This window comes from Podarcis bocagei, assembly GCF_964188305.1.
Source record: "Podarcis bocagei genome assembly, chromosome: 4".
In the NCBI taxonomy this organism is placed as follows: domain Eukaryota; kingdom Metazoa; phylum Chordata; class Lepidosauria; order Squamata; family Lacertidae; genus Podarcis; species Podarcis bocagei.
Window position 1 is genome coordinate 21,840,381 of NC_138128.1, and position 20,439 is coordinate 21,860,819.

Sequence of the window (20,439 nt, forward strand, 5' to 3'; positions counted from 1 at the left end):
AAAAGTCCGCAACTAGAGTGCCTCTTCTGTGCATGTGCACGGCACGATTGAGTGCTTCTGTGAGTGCATGAAGATCGCTTATGCGCATGCACGGGCGGCAAACCCAGAAGTAAACACTTCCGGATTTGTAAGCTGAAAGTCCATAACAAGAGCGGAACGCAACATGAGGTATGACTGTACTATGATTATATCCCAACTTTCACCCAGGAAGTTCACGGAGGCATATAAGTTGCTCCTTCCCTCTTCCCCCTACTTGTAAGTTCACAACCACCTTGTGAAATATGATAGACTGAGAGGAAAGCCCAACATTACCCTGTGAGGTCTGTGGCTGACTAGCAATTTAAACCCTAGTTTTCCACAGCCCAACACTCTGCCACTAATCACACTGGTCCCTTCATGTTGCAAGACCTGCATCTAGATATTTTCACGAAAGCAAACTGGCCTCCTCCTCAAAGGAAATATTTGCAATGACCTGCTGATTTCACCAGCATCTTTGCTTTGTAAAGCACCTTCCAGGGGAATATATTTGAACAAACACAGGACTCCTCCTTCTTTATGTGAAGTTATGTTATCTCAGTTTAGTGCTCCTACACATTTCACCTATAGCTATTAATGGGAGGATAAACACAGAGAATTATAACCATGTGCATGACGGCATTTCGGCATCATCTGCTTTCTTCTCAAGGTTATCGCCAGGCTATTTTCCCACAAGGAAATGATTTTCATATGGCAATTCTGGCACATCTAGAGTGACCTCTATGTAGAGTTTAATTTCTTTTAATTTCAAATTCTGTTCTGAGGAACCCTGGGCTTCGTCAGAAATTCCCAGCTGTCATTCAGTTACCAACACTTCCCCGAGAGATTAGCATTCACAGGTCTTCTCTTACAGAGTGTCAAATCTTTTACGTATTGCTGTCACAGTTGGAATGGCAGTGAGGCCCAAGAATCCAGCATCCCAAATGAACTTCTCATCTAGAACAGGGGTGGGGAACATCCAACCTCCAAGGGTTCCAAATTTGGGTTCCAGTTTCTCTCCAAACATACACACTACCTGTGATGTCATGTGAAGGGCAAGTAATACCGCCAGTGAACAGTCAGGAACCTTAAGGTGTATTCCTAATTGTGCACTGACAAGGGAACCACCTATCAGGTGACTGAAAAGAGAACCAAAGCCTACTGGATTGGTGGCCAATCCCTGTCAAGTTAAGGTAACACTCAATCATATCCCTTGTTCAATTTCATTTAAAATTATTTGCTTTTTACTTGATTCAGTAATAAATGATTTATTAATGGTTGATTTACAGATGCTTCCTTTGTAATTTATTATTTAGAACAATATCAACTTGACTATGAATATATATCAAAATACTGAATAACTTTTGTTAACGTAAGTAATGGAAATATTTTCCGAAACTACTCTGGAAATTTGGCTAATGAAAGCTCAGTTTTTCTAGCCAGGAAGGAAGGGCCGTCACTGCATTTGTCGTTTGAGAGAGAGTGAGTTTCCAGCTTACATCTTACATACAAAGCAATTTCCACATGGTGTACACTGGGAATTTTGCTCTGTAGCAAGTAGCAGTCTGATCACAGCAACATACAGGTAACTCGGGTTGCATTCCGGGGGTCTAGGAATATACGCAAAAATGTGTAAAGCCAGGAGGAGCCCCCAGAACCAGCCCCCAGGCAAGGTGTAGGGCTGCTTATCTCAGAGCCCTCCATCCACCTTCCCAAAGCCCGGCAAGCACTTGCTAACGTTTCAAGAGACAAAAATGTCCTTTTTTTTTGCAGCACCGTGAAAATGCTATACAAGTGGTTTTTTTAAAAAATCTCATTTTTAAGCCGCATAAACTGCTTGCTTCGAGAAGATATTTAAACATCACACACCAGGCAACTTTTAACATGCTGCAACAATGACTATTTTACCCTATGCGCCTTTCAAACACAGAAGTTAAATTTGTTGGCAAAACACATTGCGCCATATAAAAGTGAACCGCAACACTGATTTTTTAATGGCCTGCTTTAAGCTATCTCTAACAAGACATGAATGAGAGTTGCCTCACTGCTGAAGAATACTTCCGCCTCATTCACTCAAGTTTACCATATCCGTTCCTGGATCTTTGGCGCTACACCGTTTTGTGTTTCCAAACCAATCTGCCCCTGTAGTCTTGATTGTTTTGTAATACATCAATGCATACTCTAGGCTAGAAACACAGCGACATACTTACTCAGCCACAGCTAGTTTCTGTAGTTTTTCCCTTTTCTTTGCAGACCAGTTAAGGTCACCTCCTACGACAGAAAAGATATATGCATGTCTTTTAACAGAGTGCACGGATGTTTTTACAAACAGTCACAATCCATGTAAATAATAATAATAATAATAATAATAATAATAATAATAATAATAATAATAATAATAATTTATTATTTATACCCCGCCCATCTGGCTGAGTTTCCCCAGCCACTCTGGGCGGCTCCCAATCAGTGTTAAAAACAGTACAGCGTTACATATTAAAAACTTCCCTGAACAGGGCTGCCTTAAGATGTCTTCTGAATGTCAGGTAATTATTTATCTCTTTGACATCTGATGGGAGGGCGTTCCACAAGGCGGGCACCACTACCGAGAAGACCCTCTGTCTGGTGGGTACAACACCATGAGGACCGTTAAAGTATTTACCACAGTTCACTTGGTGTAAGTATTGTGTGCTACATGAAAAATCTAGAAGGTTATAGGAAGTAAGAAGACAGAAGCAGCTCTAGACAAAAGGAACTCTCCCCTGAAGTGCTCCCATACCAAGTACTGTGGGGTTCAGTGCCAAGATCAGGAAATAACATTCCTCTGCCTTCTCTTTAGAAATGAAGAATAAAAGGCAGATTTGGGCCCGCCCCATGTCAGGGTGGGAGTTCGGAGCAGGTCAGCAAAAATTCACAGAGAATTCTTGTCAGAGAATTAACTCCTTAGTCAAAGAAATAGGCCCAAATCAGGCCCAGAGAGCCCAGCAACATTTCCCAGAAGATCCTGCCCCAATGAGACAGTTGTGAGGACTGAAGGTCCCTGCCTTCCTACAGTTCCCTCCTCTTTCCCAAGCAATTGGAGACTTTTGACATCTTGTCCATCTCTGCTGGTTCTGACAGAGTTGCTATGCGACAACAGCTGCAAGGATGCTATTAGCCCAAAGATGGAAGGAAGAAATGATCCCATCTAGGGAAGAATGACAAGCCAAGCTGCTGGACTATGCCGACACGGCAAAACTAACTTGGAGACTCGGGAATCAAGAAGACCAGAATTTTGAAAAAGAATGGGAAAATTTATAATTTACTTAGGAGACCATTGTAAGCAAATTAAAACTTTACTTGGAATCTAACACTCACTTGTAATGTAATGAAAACTATGGATGATTTGAAAAAATGAAATTTGGAGAATGGATTAATATGTAGTTACAAACATTGTAATAAGGAACCATGTAGGGGACAGGGGGGAGTCAAGAGACTCAGAGAATCTCAAGAGATTATTATATAAATTGTTTGATTGTAAATTTGTACTGGTAAAAACAAATAAAAATATATATTATTATTTTTTCAAAAAAGAAATTTACTAGTCGCAAGACTAATATAATGAAGAGACTTACCCCTGAGGAGATTCACAAAGTACAGCATGACAACAGCAATGAGGCCCACTAAAAAGCAAAAAAGAAGTTATATAAAGTTCAAGTATACAAACCAGGCGAGTCTCAATAGTGAGTTTTCAGTGCAGTAAGGCAAAAATCAAGAAAGCAAGCAGATGAAATAGGCTCAAGACAAATAGCCAGGTTATATGAAGGACTCCTTGAACCCTTATGAGACAGAGAAGCCCTGCTCACAGCCCACCAGTCGTCTATCAGGCCAGCAGGTACAAGAGACAAGGCCTTCTTAGTGGTGGCCCCATAACATTATGCAATCCAGAGGCTGCAGCTAGTGCAGAATGTGGCTGCTAGGCTGGCAAGTGGGGCACAGCAGTGGGTCTTGAAAGTACTGCTCTCACTGCAAGTGAGCTACTAGGTCTAGCATATATGTGTTGACACCTAAAGCCCATAAATATCTATCATCCCTAACATCTATCATCTCAGACTCTACAATTTGTAGGTGAGACTTGTTGGTAGTGCCACCACTAGGGACTGCCCAACAGCCCATGAACCATAACTTTTCAGTGGCAGTTCACTGTTTGTGGAACTGCCACCTGGGTGAGGAGCATCTGTCGCCCTCATTATTGAATTTAAGGAGAAATTTAAACACATTCCTGTTCACTTGGGCATTTGATGGCTTAAAGACTCCTGACAAGCCCAAGATCAGTGGTTGAAAATGTTTTTAACTGCTTTTTGGAATAGTTTTTGTATTGTTTTGTTTTTTCATATTTTAACACTGCTGTGTCCGTTGCCCTGGGTTCTTTCGAGAGGAATGGTAGGACATACCATATTTTTCGCCCTATAGGACGCACTTTTTCCCCTCCAAAAATGAAGGGGAAATCTGGGTGCGTCCTATGGGGCGAATGCAGGCTTTTGCTGAAGCTTGGAGAGCGAGAGGGGTCGGTGCGCACCGACCCCTCTCGCTCTCCAGGCTTCAGGAAGACATCCGCAGCGTGGGGAGCCTTGCAGGAGTTCCCCGCAAGGCTCCCCACGCTGCGGATAGCAGCCTGCTGCCCAGCGCGAGGGGCGCCCTGAAGCAGAGCGCCCCCCGCGCCAGGCAGACATCCGCAGCATGGGGAGCCTTGCAGGAGTTCCCCGCAGGGCTCCCCACGCTGCGGATAGCAGCCTGCCGCCCTGCAGGGGGGGGCGCCCTGATGCAGAGCGCCCCTCGCGCGGGGCAGACATCGGCCAGACCCACAAGCTCGGGGGACAGCAGGGAGGCGCAGCGCCGCCATTCCGCTGTTCCTTGACCTGGTTCTGTTGCCTCGACCTGCTTTTGGGGGGGAAATAAAGGGGGGGAATTTCCTTTATTTCCCCCCAAAAAACTAGGTGCGTCCTATGGGACGGAGCGTCCTATGGGACGAAAAATACGGTAAATAAATAAAAAAGTAACATTATGTGGGAAGTGTGTATAGCTCCCTCATTGGTTATTTCTAAAGACCTATCTGCTTACATCAGCTCTTAACTGATTAATTTGAGGCTGGCTCAGGCTCTTAAACTTGCAGTGTTGCTCAATTTTATCTTCTTATTGCTGCTCTATTTTATCTTTTTATTGCTGCCTTTATTTTAAGATTAAATTGTTTGATACTGTAATGTTGTCTTGTGTTTCCTCCTTTTAAATTTGATGAGAACTGCCTATACAGTAGGATTGCCATACATCCAGAATTTCCCTGACATAGCCAGAATACTGTGGTCGGAAGCCGCGTCCGGGCAGTATACAAATATTTAAATGCAAACAAGGCAATGGAATACAAAACAGGTCTGCGGCAAAGCCCAGAGGAGCAGTAGCACCCCCTTGTGGCTCAGATCAGGATGCCAGCCCAACTAGATGCTTATGCATTTACATTGGTCCCAGTCACTAATAAGTAACATCAGGGTTTTCACTCACAAAGCTAGGCATTTCCCCTTCACCTGCTTTTACCTACAGCAGCTCCCCAGTTAAGCCCGCACTGTTAAAGCGGGAGTCAGGAACGGGTCAGGAATAACTCACAAGGTGTCAGTGAAGTTAGCTGTCTAGTCAAAGACACAAAACAGCTCAGATCTAGCGAGCACAGCAACTGTTCCCAGTAGGCCTTGTCCCAATGAGGAAGCTGCGAGGACTGAAGGTCCCTGCTGCCTAAGTCCCCTCCTCCCCAACATCCTATTCCAAGCAACCCGAGACTTCTTCGCCTTGTCTGTCTTTGCTCTGCCCTCTTCATACCTCTGCACGTTCTGGGAAAACAGGGCGAAGGGGAGCTAATCACAGCAGGAGGGAGAGACTCCCTGGATTCTTCAGTAGGCTGCCTGACCACTGCCTCTTGGCTTCCTTCCTCTCCTGCTTCTGCTTCTGGACTTCGCTCTGCCACAGACTCTTCCTGCTCTGTTAACTCTTCAGCTTCCGACACTGTCTCTTCCCAGTCTGCTCCCTCTTCTCCCTCTGACCACTCATCATTGTCCCACCACCCATCCCCCGGCTCTGAGCCTTCTTCCTTTCGGGGTTCCCCAGCTGCTGCCTCCCACCACCCCTCTCGAGTCCAGCCAGGGCATGACACGCACACAGGTCCAATCACTATGTGAAATCACTCAAGTTCAAGAATCCCTGTGAACTAGGGTACATTGGCCTTTATGCAGGTCTAGGAAGAGAGAGGAACATTGTGGGCCTAGCACAGAACCCACCACGTGGTTCGGCATCGTTCTTCTTGAGCAATAGCTTCATGCGAATTATTAGCTATTCCAACAAGATGTCATCATACAGTAGACGCTCCGGTTGCAAACGTGATCCGTGCGGGATGCACGTTCGCAACCCGCAGCGTTCGCAACCCATGTCTGCGCCCACGCGGGTTGCGATTTGGCACTTATGCGCAAAGCACGATTTAGCGCTTCTGCGCATGTGTGACTGCCGAAACCTGGAAGTAACCTGTTCCAGTACTTCTGGGTTTCGGCGGCCCACAACCTGGAAAAACGCAACCTGAAGCGTCTGTAACCTGAGGTATGACTGTACTTACAGCACAAACAAGCACTGAAGAAGATTTCTAGGAAGAGGTAGCCCCGGGAATCCAGGATCATGCCAGCTGCGATGGCAATGATGGCCAGGCCCAAGTTCTGAATTGACTGCATGCTGAAAAGCATTAAGGCGATTAGCTTACAAAGCTCAGTTTTTCAACTAATAAAAAGAAACCAATTGAAAGATATTGCCCCCACTTGCTCATAAAATCCAAACGAGCTGACAGATGAGCAAATAAAAAGCCATATGCATCTATTAAACAATGAGATATAGCTGGTAAAATAAAATAAAAAGTGGCGGGTTAATTTGCCTTCCAAAGCAACGCCACTTCCAGGGAGACACACTCATAACAGCCCCACAACCTGACCTAGACAGGCTGGCAGGAATATACCGTACCCTCAAGGTGGCCCACATGAGAGGAAGGTATAAAACATGTTCAAGATCTGACATACATGGACACCTGCTATCTGGTACACACACACACACTATCTCAGATGGCTAGGTTTCCATTCTTCCAAGCTGAAAGCGATATACCTGGAGTCAGGCCTGTAAAACAGGGCAAGGCCCTGGACACTGGTTTTGCATCAGGGCGAGAAAATCCATTGAGCAGCCCCAGTTTCAAAAATCAAGTCTTCCGTTCCCAAGACTGAATCCAAGAAAATAAGTTTTGATGTTTTTGAACTGGTGAATCAGGTGCAGTGAAAGACATCTTAAAGCAGTGGTTTCTCTGGGCCACACTTTCAGTACAAAAACTTGCTCGTGCCACACCCATTTTTTAAATGATAAAAAATACATTGGCAAACAACTCCTGGCAGTGCTTGATTCATAACATAGAACACAACTACTTTCCAATATGATCATGGGACATATTATAAAGTATAAAACACCCCAGCTACATAATAACATGAATTATTCCCATAATATAATACTGATTGCCCTTGAATCTTCCTGCCACATCCTTTGAGAACCACTGTCTTAATGAAATTCCTAAATGACCTGCAGTGAAAGGACGTGCTTTATGAGAACAAGTCGGTATCGTGCTATTAATCCCAAAGTTTAAAAGACAAATCCTTACTCCAAAGTATCGAGATTCAAATATCTATTACTCACAAGCCATAAGCAGTTCCGAGCTGGTGTTCAGGGACAACGAAAGCTACCATAGGCCACAAGGCACAGGCCAGCAGGGAATAAGCCACTCCCAGGAAACACTGCAGAAAACAGCATTAAAAAAAACCACACACACATTAAACGTGATCTACCAACAGCTCCAGAGGGGACAAGTTATATGGGCTTCACAAATTAGGTGTCCCATTTCTATCCAGTTTGCCCAGTTGTAAGGGGGCCAATCAGAAGGTCGGCAGTTCAAATCCCCGCAACAGGGTGAGCTCCTGTTGCTCGGTCCCAGCTCCTGCCCACCTAGCAGTTTAAAAGCACATCAAAGTGCAAGTAGATAAATAGGTACCACTCCGGCGGGAAGGTAAACAGCGTTTCCATGCGCTGCTCTGGTTTGCCAGAAGCGGCTTAGTCATGCTGCCACATGACCCGGAAGCTGTACGCCGGCTCCCTCAGCCAATAAAGCGAGATGAGCGCCGCAACCCCAGAGTCGGCCACGACTGGACCGAATGGTCAGGGGTCCCTTTACCTTTAAGGGGATGTTTACACTAGCTTGCTCTGAAGTTGAAGCAGCGTGTGCATATTTAAAGCTCCTCGACAGAGATAACACAGTGTATGAGAGGTGCAACGTCCAACAAATGGCATCTAGCACAGCTGCCGAGTTGATGAGTACCAAAATTCTTACAGAGTATACTAATGTCCTAAAGCGGCCTGGACTGCCATAAAAAAATAGTTTCTGGCGTACGTGTAGCATCCTTGGGAGGAAAGAATCACAGTGAGCACTCAGGGCTGATTTCCTTCAGAATAGATAGGTTTGATCTTCTTGCAGTCCATGGGACTCTCAAGAGTCTCCTCCAGCACCATAATTCAAAGCATCAATTCTTCGGTGAGCAATCTTCTTTATGGTCCAGCTCTTACTTCCATACATAATTGGTATATAAATTTTGTTAATAAATGAGAGAATGAATGAGGAGGAAGAGGTTCCTAGGGGTTTGTTCCACTATGGAAAGGGTCGGCAACCTTTTTGAACTAGTGGGCACATTCCAGAAGTTGAGAGTGTGTTGGATGTGCCAACCACAAAATGGCATAGCTTAACACAAAATGGCTGTGATAGGGAGTGTGGTATAACACAAAATTAAAGAGACAATCACCCCTGACAACCTTACGCTTACCATGGGAAGTCAGCTAGATCCTGCTGGTCCTGCTTCTGTGCATTTCACACACCGATGCTGTTGGTGTGTAATAACAACGGGGAGCATTCCTAGGTTGTTGGCATCCATCCGTCTCGGGAGACAATGTATGTGCCTTCAGGGGTAAAGTCAAATCACTGGAGAGTTATGGCGCTTGTGGTACCTATTTATCTACTTGCACTGGTGTGCTTTTGAAAAAATAGTTTCTGGCGTACGTGTAGCATCCTTGGGAGGAAAGAATCAGAGCTACACACAAGTATCCATTATTTTACATCCCATATAATGCACAGAATGCGGTTTGTTGTGGGAGATGCGCCTTATTGCATTAGATAAAAGAAAGTGTGGGGGAAATGCCTACCATGGCAATCCACGGGTTCCAGAAGGTAAAGGCCAGCGTCATATGGGAAGCCAGAGTAATCACTACAGCACACATCACCCAGGTGACATTCCTTCCAGCTTTGTCCACCAGGAATCCAAAGACAGGAGACATGGGGGCCGAGATGATATAGACAATGCTGTACAAAGGAAGGCTATTTCAGAAGAGCAAGGCAACCACGCTACAAAACACTACAACCACTCTAGGTTTTCCAGTGTGCTGCGACTTTCCTCTTTCCCCCACCCGCAAAAATTCAGTTCCTGAATTATTTTTTAGACCTGATATTTTGTGATATGCAGTCATGCCCATCGATAAATTCATGGCAATTTCATTGGACCGGTCAACTCTTATAAAAAAATTGAATTATCACTGAAAAGCTACACTAGCAGTCAAGGGGAGGTGGAATTACAATTCACAAAGAAAATATATTTTAAATTGTATACATTTTTGTTATAGTATATATTATCTTAGAAGATCATGCCATTTTCAGGTGGTTAAGGAAGTGATCTACATGAAAGGACTGTATTGTTTTCGGCACACTTTTCTGTAATTGCAACGCCTAGAGATTTGCCTTTGTAAGTAAGAAATCTGAAGATTCAAGGGGAAGGAATGCTGCAGGTATTTAACCGTATACTGCATACATATGCCTCAGAGTAAATTTTCAGTTTCTTTTATTGATCTTTTATCCTACCAAGTGTGTGCTTTAGGTGTGCTGCTCAAAGTCAAGGTTCTTGAGCTGAAAAAATGTACGCAATGCAATTATTTGGTTTGGGTTTTTTTACTTAAATGGACAACACTTACCTGTTGATTGCACTTGCTTCTTGAGGAGAAAACTTGAATTTCTCAATGAAGAAAACCCTGTAAAAATCCATATAAAAAGTTTTCCGATCTTACACCTGCTTACAATAACTATGGGGGGAAAACAGCCTGCAATTCTAATAGTGCTGATTTGTAACTAGGCCATAATAAGAAAAGCTCTGTTGAAAGAGGACTGCTGATTATTAAGTAATGAGGAATAGGAAATTGTATACAATAAATATCTGCTAACACTCCCCAGAAAAGGAAGCTGTGAGAGCAGCATGAAGAAGACTGGACATGACGTTACTCATAGACTGATGCTAGGAAAAAACACTCTGACCCAAAATAAGCCCTGATTATGTCACTTGACTTTTAATGGAAACGAAAAGTGGGTGGAGGGGGGGGTGAAAATTAAGGCAAGACGGAGCAAAATAAAAATAAAAATAATTTATTGTTATTTATAGCCTGTCCATCTGGCTGGGTTTCCCCAGCCCCTCTGGGTGGCTTCAAACAAAATATTAAAATACAATAGTCTATTAAACATTAGAAACTTCCCTAAACAGGGCTGCCTTCAGATGTTTTCTAAAAGTCAGATAGTTGTTTATTTCCTTGACATCTGATGGGAGGGCATTCCACAGGGCATGCACCACTACCGAGAAAGTCCTCTGCTTGGTTCCCTGTGACCTCACTTCTCGCAGTGAGGGAACCTCTAGAAGGCCCTCGGCACTGGACCTCAGTGTCTAGGCTGAATGATGGGGGTGGAGACGCTCCTTCAGGTATACAGGACCAAAGCTGTTTAGGGCTTTAAAGGTCAGCACCAACACTTTGAATTGGGCTCAGAAATGTACTGGGAGCCAATGTCGGTCTTTCAAGACTGCTGTAATGTGGTCTTGGTGGCCGCTCCAGTCACCAGTCTAGCTGCCGCATTCTGGATTAGTTGTAGTTTCTGGGTCACCTTCAAAGGTAGCCCCATGTAGAGCGCATTGCAGTAGTCCAATTGGGAGTTAGCTAGAACATGCACCACATTAGACATTTAGGGGGCAATCCTATGTCAAGGTGTGTTGGCATGAGAAGCTTAGGATGCAGAGGATCTCCAGCTCTACTGGCTGGTTTCTGGCTCAGCTGGCATTAGGTCCTCAAACCTGGCTCCGCTGAAGACATGCTGGTATAACTTGCTCGTCTTGGTTCAGATGCCTGAGCTAAAGCTGGCCAAACTAAGGCCACTGTAAATACAAAAAAGGTGAGACATTCTGGGTGGGACAATCAGAGTTTGGATCTCCAGCAACTTTATACGCCAGCTCCTTGTACTTAGGATTGCTCCCTAAAAGATTAATCCAAGAGTATCAAATAGGATACACTGAGTTCCAGCGCTGAGGGCCTTCTGGCGGTTCCCTCATGGCGAGAAGCCAAGTTACAGGGAACCAGGCAGAGGGCCTTCTCAGCTGTGGCACCCACCCTGTGGAACGCCCTCCCACCAGATGTCAAAGAGAACAACTACCAGACTTTTAGAAGACATCTGAAGGCAGCCCTGTTTAGGGAAGCTTTTAATGTTTGATGCATTACTGTATTTTAATATTTTGTTGGAAGCCGCCTAGAGTGGCTGGGAAGCCCAGCCAGATGGGCGGGGAATGAATGAATGAATGAATGAATGAATGAATGAATGAATAAAAATAATAATTATTAGATTCTGAAGAATATCCGAGTTTTAAGTGCAGAACTGAAAGTTAGTGTCAAAGCAGAACCAGATTACATAGTTGAAGAAAATATACCCTCTAAGCAAGACTTTGCAAACTGACACACTGACTCCTTCCTCAAGCCTTGCCTCAGAAGATTTTGAGCCAAAAATGGAATATGTCATAGAAATGGCATATGCCCAGATCTTCTTGAATTTGGTATTTGGTAGTCAACACTCTAGAGCCACAAAATTTGGAACTCGGAAACCTAATGGCAACATCCGTTTATGTTAGGCAAACTTCTAGGCCATAAAAACAGGGCGCACACTTACAATGCACGTGCTTGCACATTTTGGTGCCACGTCAGAGCCAGAAAAAAGTAGGGTGGATGAGAAAGATTTTCAAGAGGTTGGAGTGCCTTATTTGGCTTCCTGCCTTATATAGCTCTTTGGGCCTCCGAGTGTTGCTAGTGGAATTACTACTTCTTCAACTCGTGGGCTACTTTTCTACACAGAGGTGCCCAGCAGCCTACAACACCAGAACAGCAACACATTTTAGGGGACATTCTAAATCAAAACAACAGAAAACATAAACAGTTTTTATAAATAATAATAATAATCATCAGGTATATCAAACATTTGCAACAAGTTACAAAGTGGCATGTCTTTTGTCAAAGCATGCACTTACTTTCCAAGTCCAATGAAAGGGAAGACGGCCACATAGTAGCAAACGCAGATAATAAATATGAGCCACAAGGACAGCGAGAAGTCTTTCACATCGGTTAATTTTATCACTTCACCTTGAGAAAAGAGAAACATCAGTTCCGCTATTTTAACTCAATCATTTCTATATTAAGGCCAACTAAAATCAGCAAACCCCATTTCCCGTCATTGACTAATTCTAGCTTTTTTTTTTTTTTTTACTGGTGGGAAGCAGAAGCTGCAGTTTCTCAACGGAAAAAACTCTAGAATCGTGAGAAAAGTGAAATTGGGTCACTTCAAAATGAGTTTTGAGTTTTCCTATCACGTTATGGGAAACCTACACATGCATTCTGGCAAGTGGGGAAAACATGTTCAAAAAGATCGTCTCTGCTTCCTCCAGTACATACATACATTTTCAAAAACTATGGACTGCAGCCTAAGGTTCCATTATTGAAGCCTGACACCCACTTACCAGTTTTTCCCTGCTCTTTGCAAAGAATTTTCTCTGCTCTTTTATCCAGATAACCAAGAATGAGAGCACAAAGTAGTGAAAAGATACATGACACACCGCCTGCAATGCAGAGAAATTCAGTGTTACCAGCAGAAGCTACTCACCATTTACGGAACTGTAAAATCCATTCATGTTATTAGCTGGTTGCTTAAGTCATTAAGCAATGACTTACATGGGCGAAGCAGCCAGCGTTAAATACCACTACTTTTATCACTAACTGCTACATTGGTATACTGCCGTTCATCCAAGAAAGATTTCAAGGTACTTTAGAGAAATATAGACAGTTCACAAATTTAGCTGTGACATCATTTGAGTGATATTCATACATGTCTGACTCAGTCCCTTCATTAGCAGAGCTAGAGAACATGAGCTTCATCATTGTAACTTGGCATGGCATGGCACTTACAATGAAGCACAAAGACAGTGAACACAGAACCATTCTAGTCCGAGAATCTGAGTTATGTCATCACACAACGCTATTCATAATGCTGTCTTCCCAATTATCCAGTGTGTTTCTAATTAATTTCTATTTTAATTGCCGTAAAACAGCTTAATATTTTAATCCAAGGTGTCAGATGGTTAAATACTAATAAATACAAATATTTACAAAAGTTTACTAAGTATTATATTTATGAATATCCTGTAAACACATATAAATGAATAAAAGCAAGTCTTCTGCCAAATTAAAAGGAAAGGAGTTCCAGATTTTACTAAAATGTTTGTGCAGTTCAGTGCTGAGCAAACCACAGATCAGTACATTAAGCACAAATAATTCAGTGTTTGGTAAAGATGTTGAAACAGCTGCATCACCACTTGCTGCAGGTCATGTGTACACTACTGACTCATTCGATCTTTATTGCCCTGAAAAAGTTCACCAAAGGCTATGTATATGCTGCAGCTCTAATGCAGCCTTGCTTTCATTGTGTCAGTTTGTATAAAAGGTAAAAAAAGAAAGGTAAAGGATGCCTGGACGGTTAAGTTCAGTCAAAGGCGACTATGTGGTTGTGGTGCTCATCTCGCTTTCAGGCCGAGGGAGCCGGCGTTTGCCCACAGACAGCTTTCTGGGTCATGTGGCCAGCATGACTAAACTGCTTCTGGCACAACAGGACACTGTGATGGAAACCAGAGCGCACGGAAACACCGTTTACCTTCCCGACACAGTGGTGCCTATTTATCTACTTGCACTGGTGTGCTTTTGACCTGCTAGGTAGGCAGAAGCTGGGACAGAGCAAGGGAAGTTCACCCTGTCGTGGGGATTTGAACTGCCAACCTTCTGATCAGGAAACCCAAGAGACTCAGTGGTTTAGACCACAGCGCCACCCGTGTCCCTGGTGTATGGTGCCAGACAGCAGGAGATATGCAATATGCAAATAAGAGATTCTCTCTTTCTCTCAGATCTAGAGTTAAAATGATTCCATGGTAGCAACCTTTCTGATGTCAAGATCAGAAAGTCCTCCATTGCTCTCATTATCTAGCCTCAAACTGAAGCTTTTAACTTTGTAGTTTACAATAAAAAAGTGGGTTTACAGAGTTGGAACTGAATTTCAAGCCTTAGTATTTTATCCAATTAAGCCATACACAGAGAAGGCCTTCTGAAATCATGGGACATTAAGTTAGTGATTACTAACACAAGTCCACTAATTTTAATGGGCCTAATCTGAGTCTAACAACCCACAATCTTCCAATTCATCAAAGAGGAAACCAAAATGTTCGTACAAAGTTAATACTGAAAGCATTTACTAACCTATCAAGAGAGCTATGCCAAGAGTGGTGTGACCCGTAGAACCGATCAGATCTTGAGCTTTGGAGTACACCCATCCCATAATGTTCATATTGACAGTGCTCCCCTGGAAGAGAGATGATCTGCAACTGTAACATATACTTCCAACCAATTTTACAAACAGGCCAAAAAAACCCTTAAAATAACATCTATATTTGAATACAGTGGTGCCTCGCAAGACGAAATTAATCCGTTCCGCGAGCCTCTTCGTCTAGTGGTTTTTTCGTCTTGCGAAGCAACCCTTAGCGGATTAGCGCTATTAGCGGTTTAGCGGCTATTAAAGGCTTAGCGGCTATTAAAGGCTTAGCGGATTAGCGGCTAAAAGGCTATTAGCGGCTTAGTGGCTTACAAAGGGGGGGGGGAGCGGAAAAAAATCGGAACACTTGCAAGACGTTTTCATCTTGCAAAGCAAGCCCATAGGGAAAATCGTCTTGCAAAGCAGCTCAAAAACGGAAAACCCTTTCATCTAGCGGGTTTTCTGTCTTGCGAGGCATTCGTCTTGCGGGGCACCACTGTACAGTGGTACCTTGGTTTAAGAACTTAATCCGTTCCAAAAGTCCGTTCTTAAACCAAAGCGTTCTTAAACCAAGACATGCTTTCCCATAGCAGCGGAGGACTCAAGTTACACTCAACAGGAAGTGGAACATGTGATTCCAAGACAAAGTTCACAAACCAAAACACCTACTTCTGGGTTTGTAGCGTTCTTAATCCAAGTTGTTCATAAACTAAGCTGTTCTTAAACCAAGGCACCACTGTATCTGATTTATAGAAATTAATTTAAATATCTAAGTTAGTCATGCCCATTAATCTCAATGGGTGTTCTCCAAGCAGAACAATCCCTATGTCCCTAGTTAAGAACTGTTCTCCCCACTGCATAGAGAGAAATAAACAGGAAAATGTTATGCAAGTGGCTTCCCCTTCTCCTGCAATGAAACCCACCCACCTGTTTCGAAGGGTCTCCCAACATTTTTGGGCATATTTGAGGGGGGGGGAGTGTCAGACACAGAGAGGGCGATGGGCAAGTTCCACTTTACAAGCAAAGGTTGACACTGATGGATGACAAATGTCAGGGTAGTAATGATTAAAATTAGAACAAAAAAAAAATTTTTAGACTTACAATTCTAGCCATGCTGAGTTGCAGTCCAAACACAAGGTTTAATTCTTTTCCTTTAAACCAACTGACAGCATAGGTATTTTGCGCCACTGCTAAGGACTCTCCACCAATCCTAAATGAAGCAAGAAAGTTCATGAATACAGATATTTGAAGCAACGTGGATGAAACACCGGCCTTCTAATGACAGTAATGTATCCATGCTGATACAGAAGTTTTACCTTAACGCAAGAACTAGAAAACCAAAAGGCAAATAATCCAGCTGTTCAGATGCAAGAGTGCAGGGTATTTTTCAACATATAGTTCCGTATGGGCTGCCTGCTTTTTAAGAGGGAGACAGGGTATATAGCAAAAGTTGAGACACAGCCGAGGTGTGAACTCACCCAAATACAAATCTGCCGGCTTCCATCAGCCAAAAAGCGTTACATATTGCTCCCACAGCAAAAATCACCTGTAAAAAAAGGAATGCATGTCACATTTCAAATAAGTGTTAGAGCCATGCCATATGCGTATATTTCAGACTGCAATCCTACACACTTTCCTAGGAGTAAGCCCCAATGAACTCAGTTAGGTAGACATGTATATGATTGCAATGTTAGGGAATCTTACACTGAAAAAGCAGGTTAAATAGTAAGCATTTATTTTTCCATATTTGGGACATAAGCATTAATTTTTCTGTATTTAGCCATTGAAAAGTACATGAATATTATCTGTTTCACTCACCTGTCCAATACAGACAAAGGTGCTGAATATTATTGTGCCCCACCTGCAAGAAAATGAAGACTTTAAAAATACCTATGTTAATATTTGCAACTAGAAAATATAACAAGGGTTAGGGTAAAAAATGCAATATTGCAATGGTTATAGTAAATAATAATAATAAAATAATAATAATAATAATAATAATAATAATAATAATAATAATGATAATAATAATTTATTATTTATACCCCGCCCATCTGGCTGGGTTTCCCCAGCCACTCTGGGCGGCTTACAACACAATATTAAAATACAATAGTCTATTAAATGTTAAAAGCTTCCCTAAAAATGGCTGCCTTCAGATGTCTTCTAAAAGCCTGGTAGTTGTTGTTCTTTTTGAAATCTGGTGGGAGGGCGTTCCACAGGGCGGGTGCCACTACCGAGAAGGCCCTCTGCCTGGTTCCCTGTAACTTGGATTCTCGCACTGAGGGAACCGCCAGAAGGCCCTCGGCACTGGACCTCAGTGTCTGGGCAGAACGATGGAGGTGGAGACGCTCCTTCAGGCAAAAATATCAATAGCACATCAAGGAAAACTGATTGGTAAAAAAAATAATGTTCTAAAGGGCTGTCTGATCAACAGTTTCTAAAAGACACCTGAAAGCAGAGATGACTCCTCCTGAACTTCTGCTGGCAAAGAGTTTCACATGGTTAACTTATTACACAGAACTGTCCCTATACAAAACCCCATGGTTGACTAATGTTGTAAGTTAATGTCGACTAGGACTGAAATACAGTGGTACCTCGGTTTAAGAACTTAATTCGTTCCAGAGGTCCCTTCTTAATCTGAAACTGTTCTTAACCTGAGGTACTACTTTAGCTAATGGGGCCTCCCACTGCCGCCGCCGCACGATTTCTATTCTCATCCTGAAGCAAAGTTCCTAACCCAAGGTACTATTTCTGGGTTAGCAGAGTCTGTAACCTGAAGCGTCTGTAACCTGAGGTACCACTGTAAAACTCTCCTGCATCTCTGGAGACAAGCCTGCAAAACTCCAATGCAAGAAGAGCCTGCTGGATCAGGCCAAGAGCCCACCCAATCCAGCATCCTGTTTTCACAAGGGCCAACTAGATGTCGTGGGAAGGGAGGAGCCAAGTGCAACAGCACTCTCCTCACTTGTGTTTTGAAAAATTAAACAAGTATTAGCAAAACATCACATTATTTGGGCATAAGCAAAACGTGGATCAAGTTGTTACTTTTGAGATGGATGGGTTATACCAGGGGTAGGCAATCTAAGGCCCGGGGGCTGGATCCGGCCCAATTGCCTTCTCAATCCAGCCCGCGGACGGTCTGGGAATCTGGGTGTTTTTACATGATTAGAATGTGTCATTTTATTTAAAATGCATCTCTGGGTTATTTGTGAGGCATAGGAAATCATTCATTTCCCCCCCCCAAAAAAATATAGTCTGGCCCACCACATGGTCTAAGGCAGCCTTTCTCAATCTGTGGGTCCCCAGATGTTGTTGAACTACAGCTCCCATCACCCCTAGCTAGCAAGGCCAGAGCTCAGGGATGATGGGAGTTGTAGTCCAACAACATCTGGGGACCCACAGGCTGAGAACCGCTAGTCTAAGGGATGGTGGACCAGGCCACGGCTGAAAAAGGTTGCTGACCCCTGGGTTATACAGTTACCTTATTCCAAAGACTCTGTCTATCAGAAAGCCTCCAAAGAAACAGAGAACCACATTGGGCCAAGAATACCAGGCATACAGTGCCATGAATTCAGCTGTGTTCACCTTCATATCCTAAAAGGAAGAGAACACCGTAATCTTTTGACACCACTTTGTGTTATGACACATTCATACAGAAACATCTATCCAGTGAAATGCTTTTTCATTACAGCACCATGCAAGTCTACATTGGGGGCTGGTTGCCGGTACTATACCACGTCCCTCTAAAAAGATGAGCAGAGCTCCTGGGTCAGTCTTCAGGAAAGACCCATCAGGGCTGGTGGGAGGTGCAATGTGGGGAACATCAACCTCTAGCACTCATGGCCAAACAAAAGCAAACCTAACACATAAATCACATCATATTTAGCCATGATGTTTCTTGTTACCAGAGAGTGAAACAGCAATCAGTTTAATTATAGGTCCTTTTTTTTTAAAGCAAGATCAGCACAATATTTTTTCTCTCAGTTACTCCTAGTCATCTAACGTGTGACTAAAAAGGTAACCTCTCTGGAGGGAAAGGGGGGAAATCCACCATATTGCAGATATTCTGTACATCACTCACCTTTTGGACCTGAGTTTGCAACGCTGCGGGGTTGTCATAGCAAAAATAGCTGCCTATACAGGAAAATTAAGACAACAAAATTAAACATGAACTCCGCCCCCCTTTTTTTAAGTAACCTGGAAAAGCTGTATTAATAGCAATAATGGTAAACATTTTGGATCATACCAAACCACCACAATGGGAAGAGGCAGGAGAAAAAATGCCCTCCATTTTCTGTCCACTGAGAAGCAAGAGAAGGAGCAGCTACACCTCCACCTTCCCTTCTCAAGATTCAGCAGCCTTCAAGCAACAGGTAATGTTTCTGATGGGAAGGGTATGTGTAAGGGCACAGATTCAATCCCTGAAATTTCTAGGCAGGGCGAGGGGGAATCCCTATTTGAAACCCTGAAGGGAAGTTGGTCAGAAGGGTAGGCCAGCTTTCCCCAGCCTAGCAGCTTCCAGACCTTCTGAACTATAACTCAGATTAGCCTCATTCAGGCATGGACCAGGCTGGATGGCACTGATAAGAGTTGTAATCCTAAACATCTGAATACCAGGTTGGTTATGCTGGCATAACCAGTACTGAATGAGACCAATCAAATGCCTGCCTCAGCAGAAAGTAGTTTTCTATATCCTCTTTACATGCTTAAAAGCTTCCACCGCCTCCTACAAATCCTTCCGTAGGGAGGAGAATTTAAAAAGCGAAACTCCACTTCAGCAAGTCATCAAACACAGGGTGCTTGACTTCCCTGTTTGCTTAAGGTTTTTCCTCCCCATGGCATATAGATGCTTCCCCATTCTGGTGCTTGCACAGCAATCATCAAAGAACACCAGGAATGCAAGTTTTGTTTTTTCTTTTTGCAATCTAAAATGCAAAACCCCAGTTCTCAGGGCGGGGTCTAGCTTCACCCTGAAACACACAGTAAAGAAAATTAGCATTTTCTGGCATGTTCCCAAGATCACTCCCCAAAGGTCAATGGTTCCTGAAAAAGATATGCTTCGCGCCGCCCTGCCGGCCCCACGATCAAGCAGCTGTCGGGGTTTGGTTTTGTTTTTCCCCAAGGCAGGTTTTCCCACCGTCCTCCCCAAGAGCCCCCTTCACTGCAGACCAGTCCCGGGCGAGAAAGGGGGCAGCAGCAGCGGCAGCCTCGCTTTACGCTCACCGAAGCCCAGGAAGCACATGAGCGCCAGGACCAGCATCCGATGGGCCAGCCGCTGCGGGTCGCACAGGGCCGACATCGGCTTCCTCGCAGGGCAGCCATCGTGCTCCGGCGACGAGTCCCCGTCCAGCAGCGCTTGCTCCTCTTCCACAGGCGCCGCCATCTCGACGGGGCGAGGAGCGAGGCGGTCACGTGAGGGCGCGGGTCACGTGACACGCGTCCGGGGAGAGCTTGGTGGGAAAGCTTCGCCGGCGCAGGACAACTGGCAGTGCAAAACTGGCAAGGCAGGGGGCGGTTTCGGATTTCCCTCACGTATAAGCTAAACAAGCTGTAGCTTAGGGGCCCACTCTCTTGGGGGGGGGGGCAAAAAGATTGAAGGGGGTGGAAACTGGATGTACATTTCCAAAATATAAGATAAA

General features: G+C 43.9%; 1 protein-coding gene across 5 annotated transcripts in view; it reads right to left on the minus strand.

Moving 5' to 3' along the window:
* The window catches only part of MFSD1 (major facilitator superfamily domain containing 1), a 45,496-nt gene extending 25,287 nt beyond the window's left edge, over nucleotides 1-20,209 (minus strand). For 3 of the 5 annotated variants that reach the window (XM_081190337.1, XM_081190338.1, XM_081190336.1), the window contains exons 1-15: nucleotides 20,024-20,208; nucleotides 18,882-18,934; nucleotides 18,282-18,394; nucleotides 16,619-16,661; nucleotides 16,279-16,346; nucleotides 15,902-16,010; nucleotides 14,749-14,851; nucleotides 12,966-13,064; nucleotides 12,480-12,591; nucleotides 10,123-10,179; nucleotides 9,304-9,460; nucleotides 7,753-7,850; nucleotides 6,644-6,756; nucleotides 3,627-3,674; nucleotides 2,226-2,286 (exon numbers count right to left, since the gene is read on the minus strand). In XM_081190337.1, the coding sequence (XP_081046463.1) occupies nucleotides 2,226-2,286; nucleotides 3,627-3,674; nucleotides 6,644-6,756; nucleotides 7,753-7,850; nucleotides 9,304-9,460; nucleotides 10,123-10,179; nucleotides 12,480-12,591; nucleotides 12,966-13,064; nucleotides 14,749-14,851; nucleotides 15,902-16,010; nucleotides 16,279-16,346; nucleotides 16,619-16,661; nucleotides 18,282-18,394; nucleotides 18,882-18,934; nucleotides 20,024-20,183 (1,394 nt within the window). In that variant the 5' untranslated portion in view covers nucleotides 20,184-20,208. Of the gene's footprint in view, nucleotides 1-2,225; nucleotides 2,287-3,626; nucleotides 3,675-6,643; nucleotides 6,757-7,752; nucleotides 7,851-9,303; nucleotides 9,461-10,122; nucleotides 10,180-12,479; nucleotides 12,592-12,965; nucleotides 13,065-14,748; nucleotides 14,852-15,901; nucleotides 16,011-16,278; nucleotides 16,347-16,618; nucleotides 16,662-18,281; nucleotides 18,395-18,881; nucleotides 18,935-20,023 lie in introns of all 5 variants that reach the window. The other 2 variants (XM_081190335.1, XM_081190339.1) reach the window with 2 other exon arrangements.
* Nucleotides 20,210-20,439: the final 230 nt, after the last annotated feature.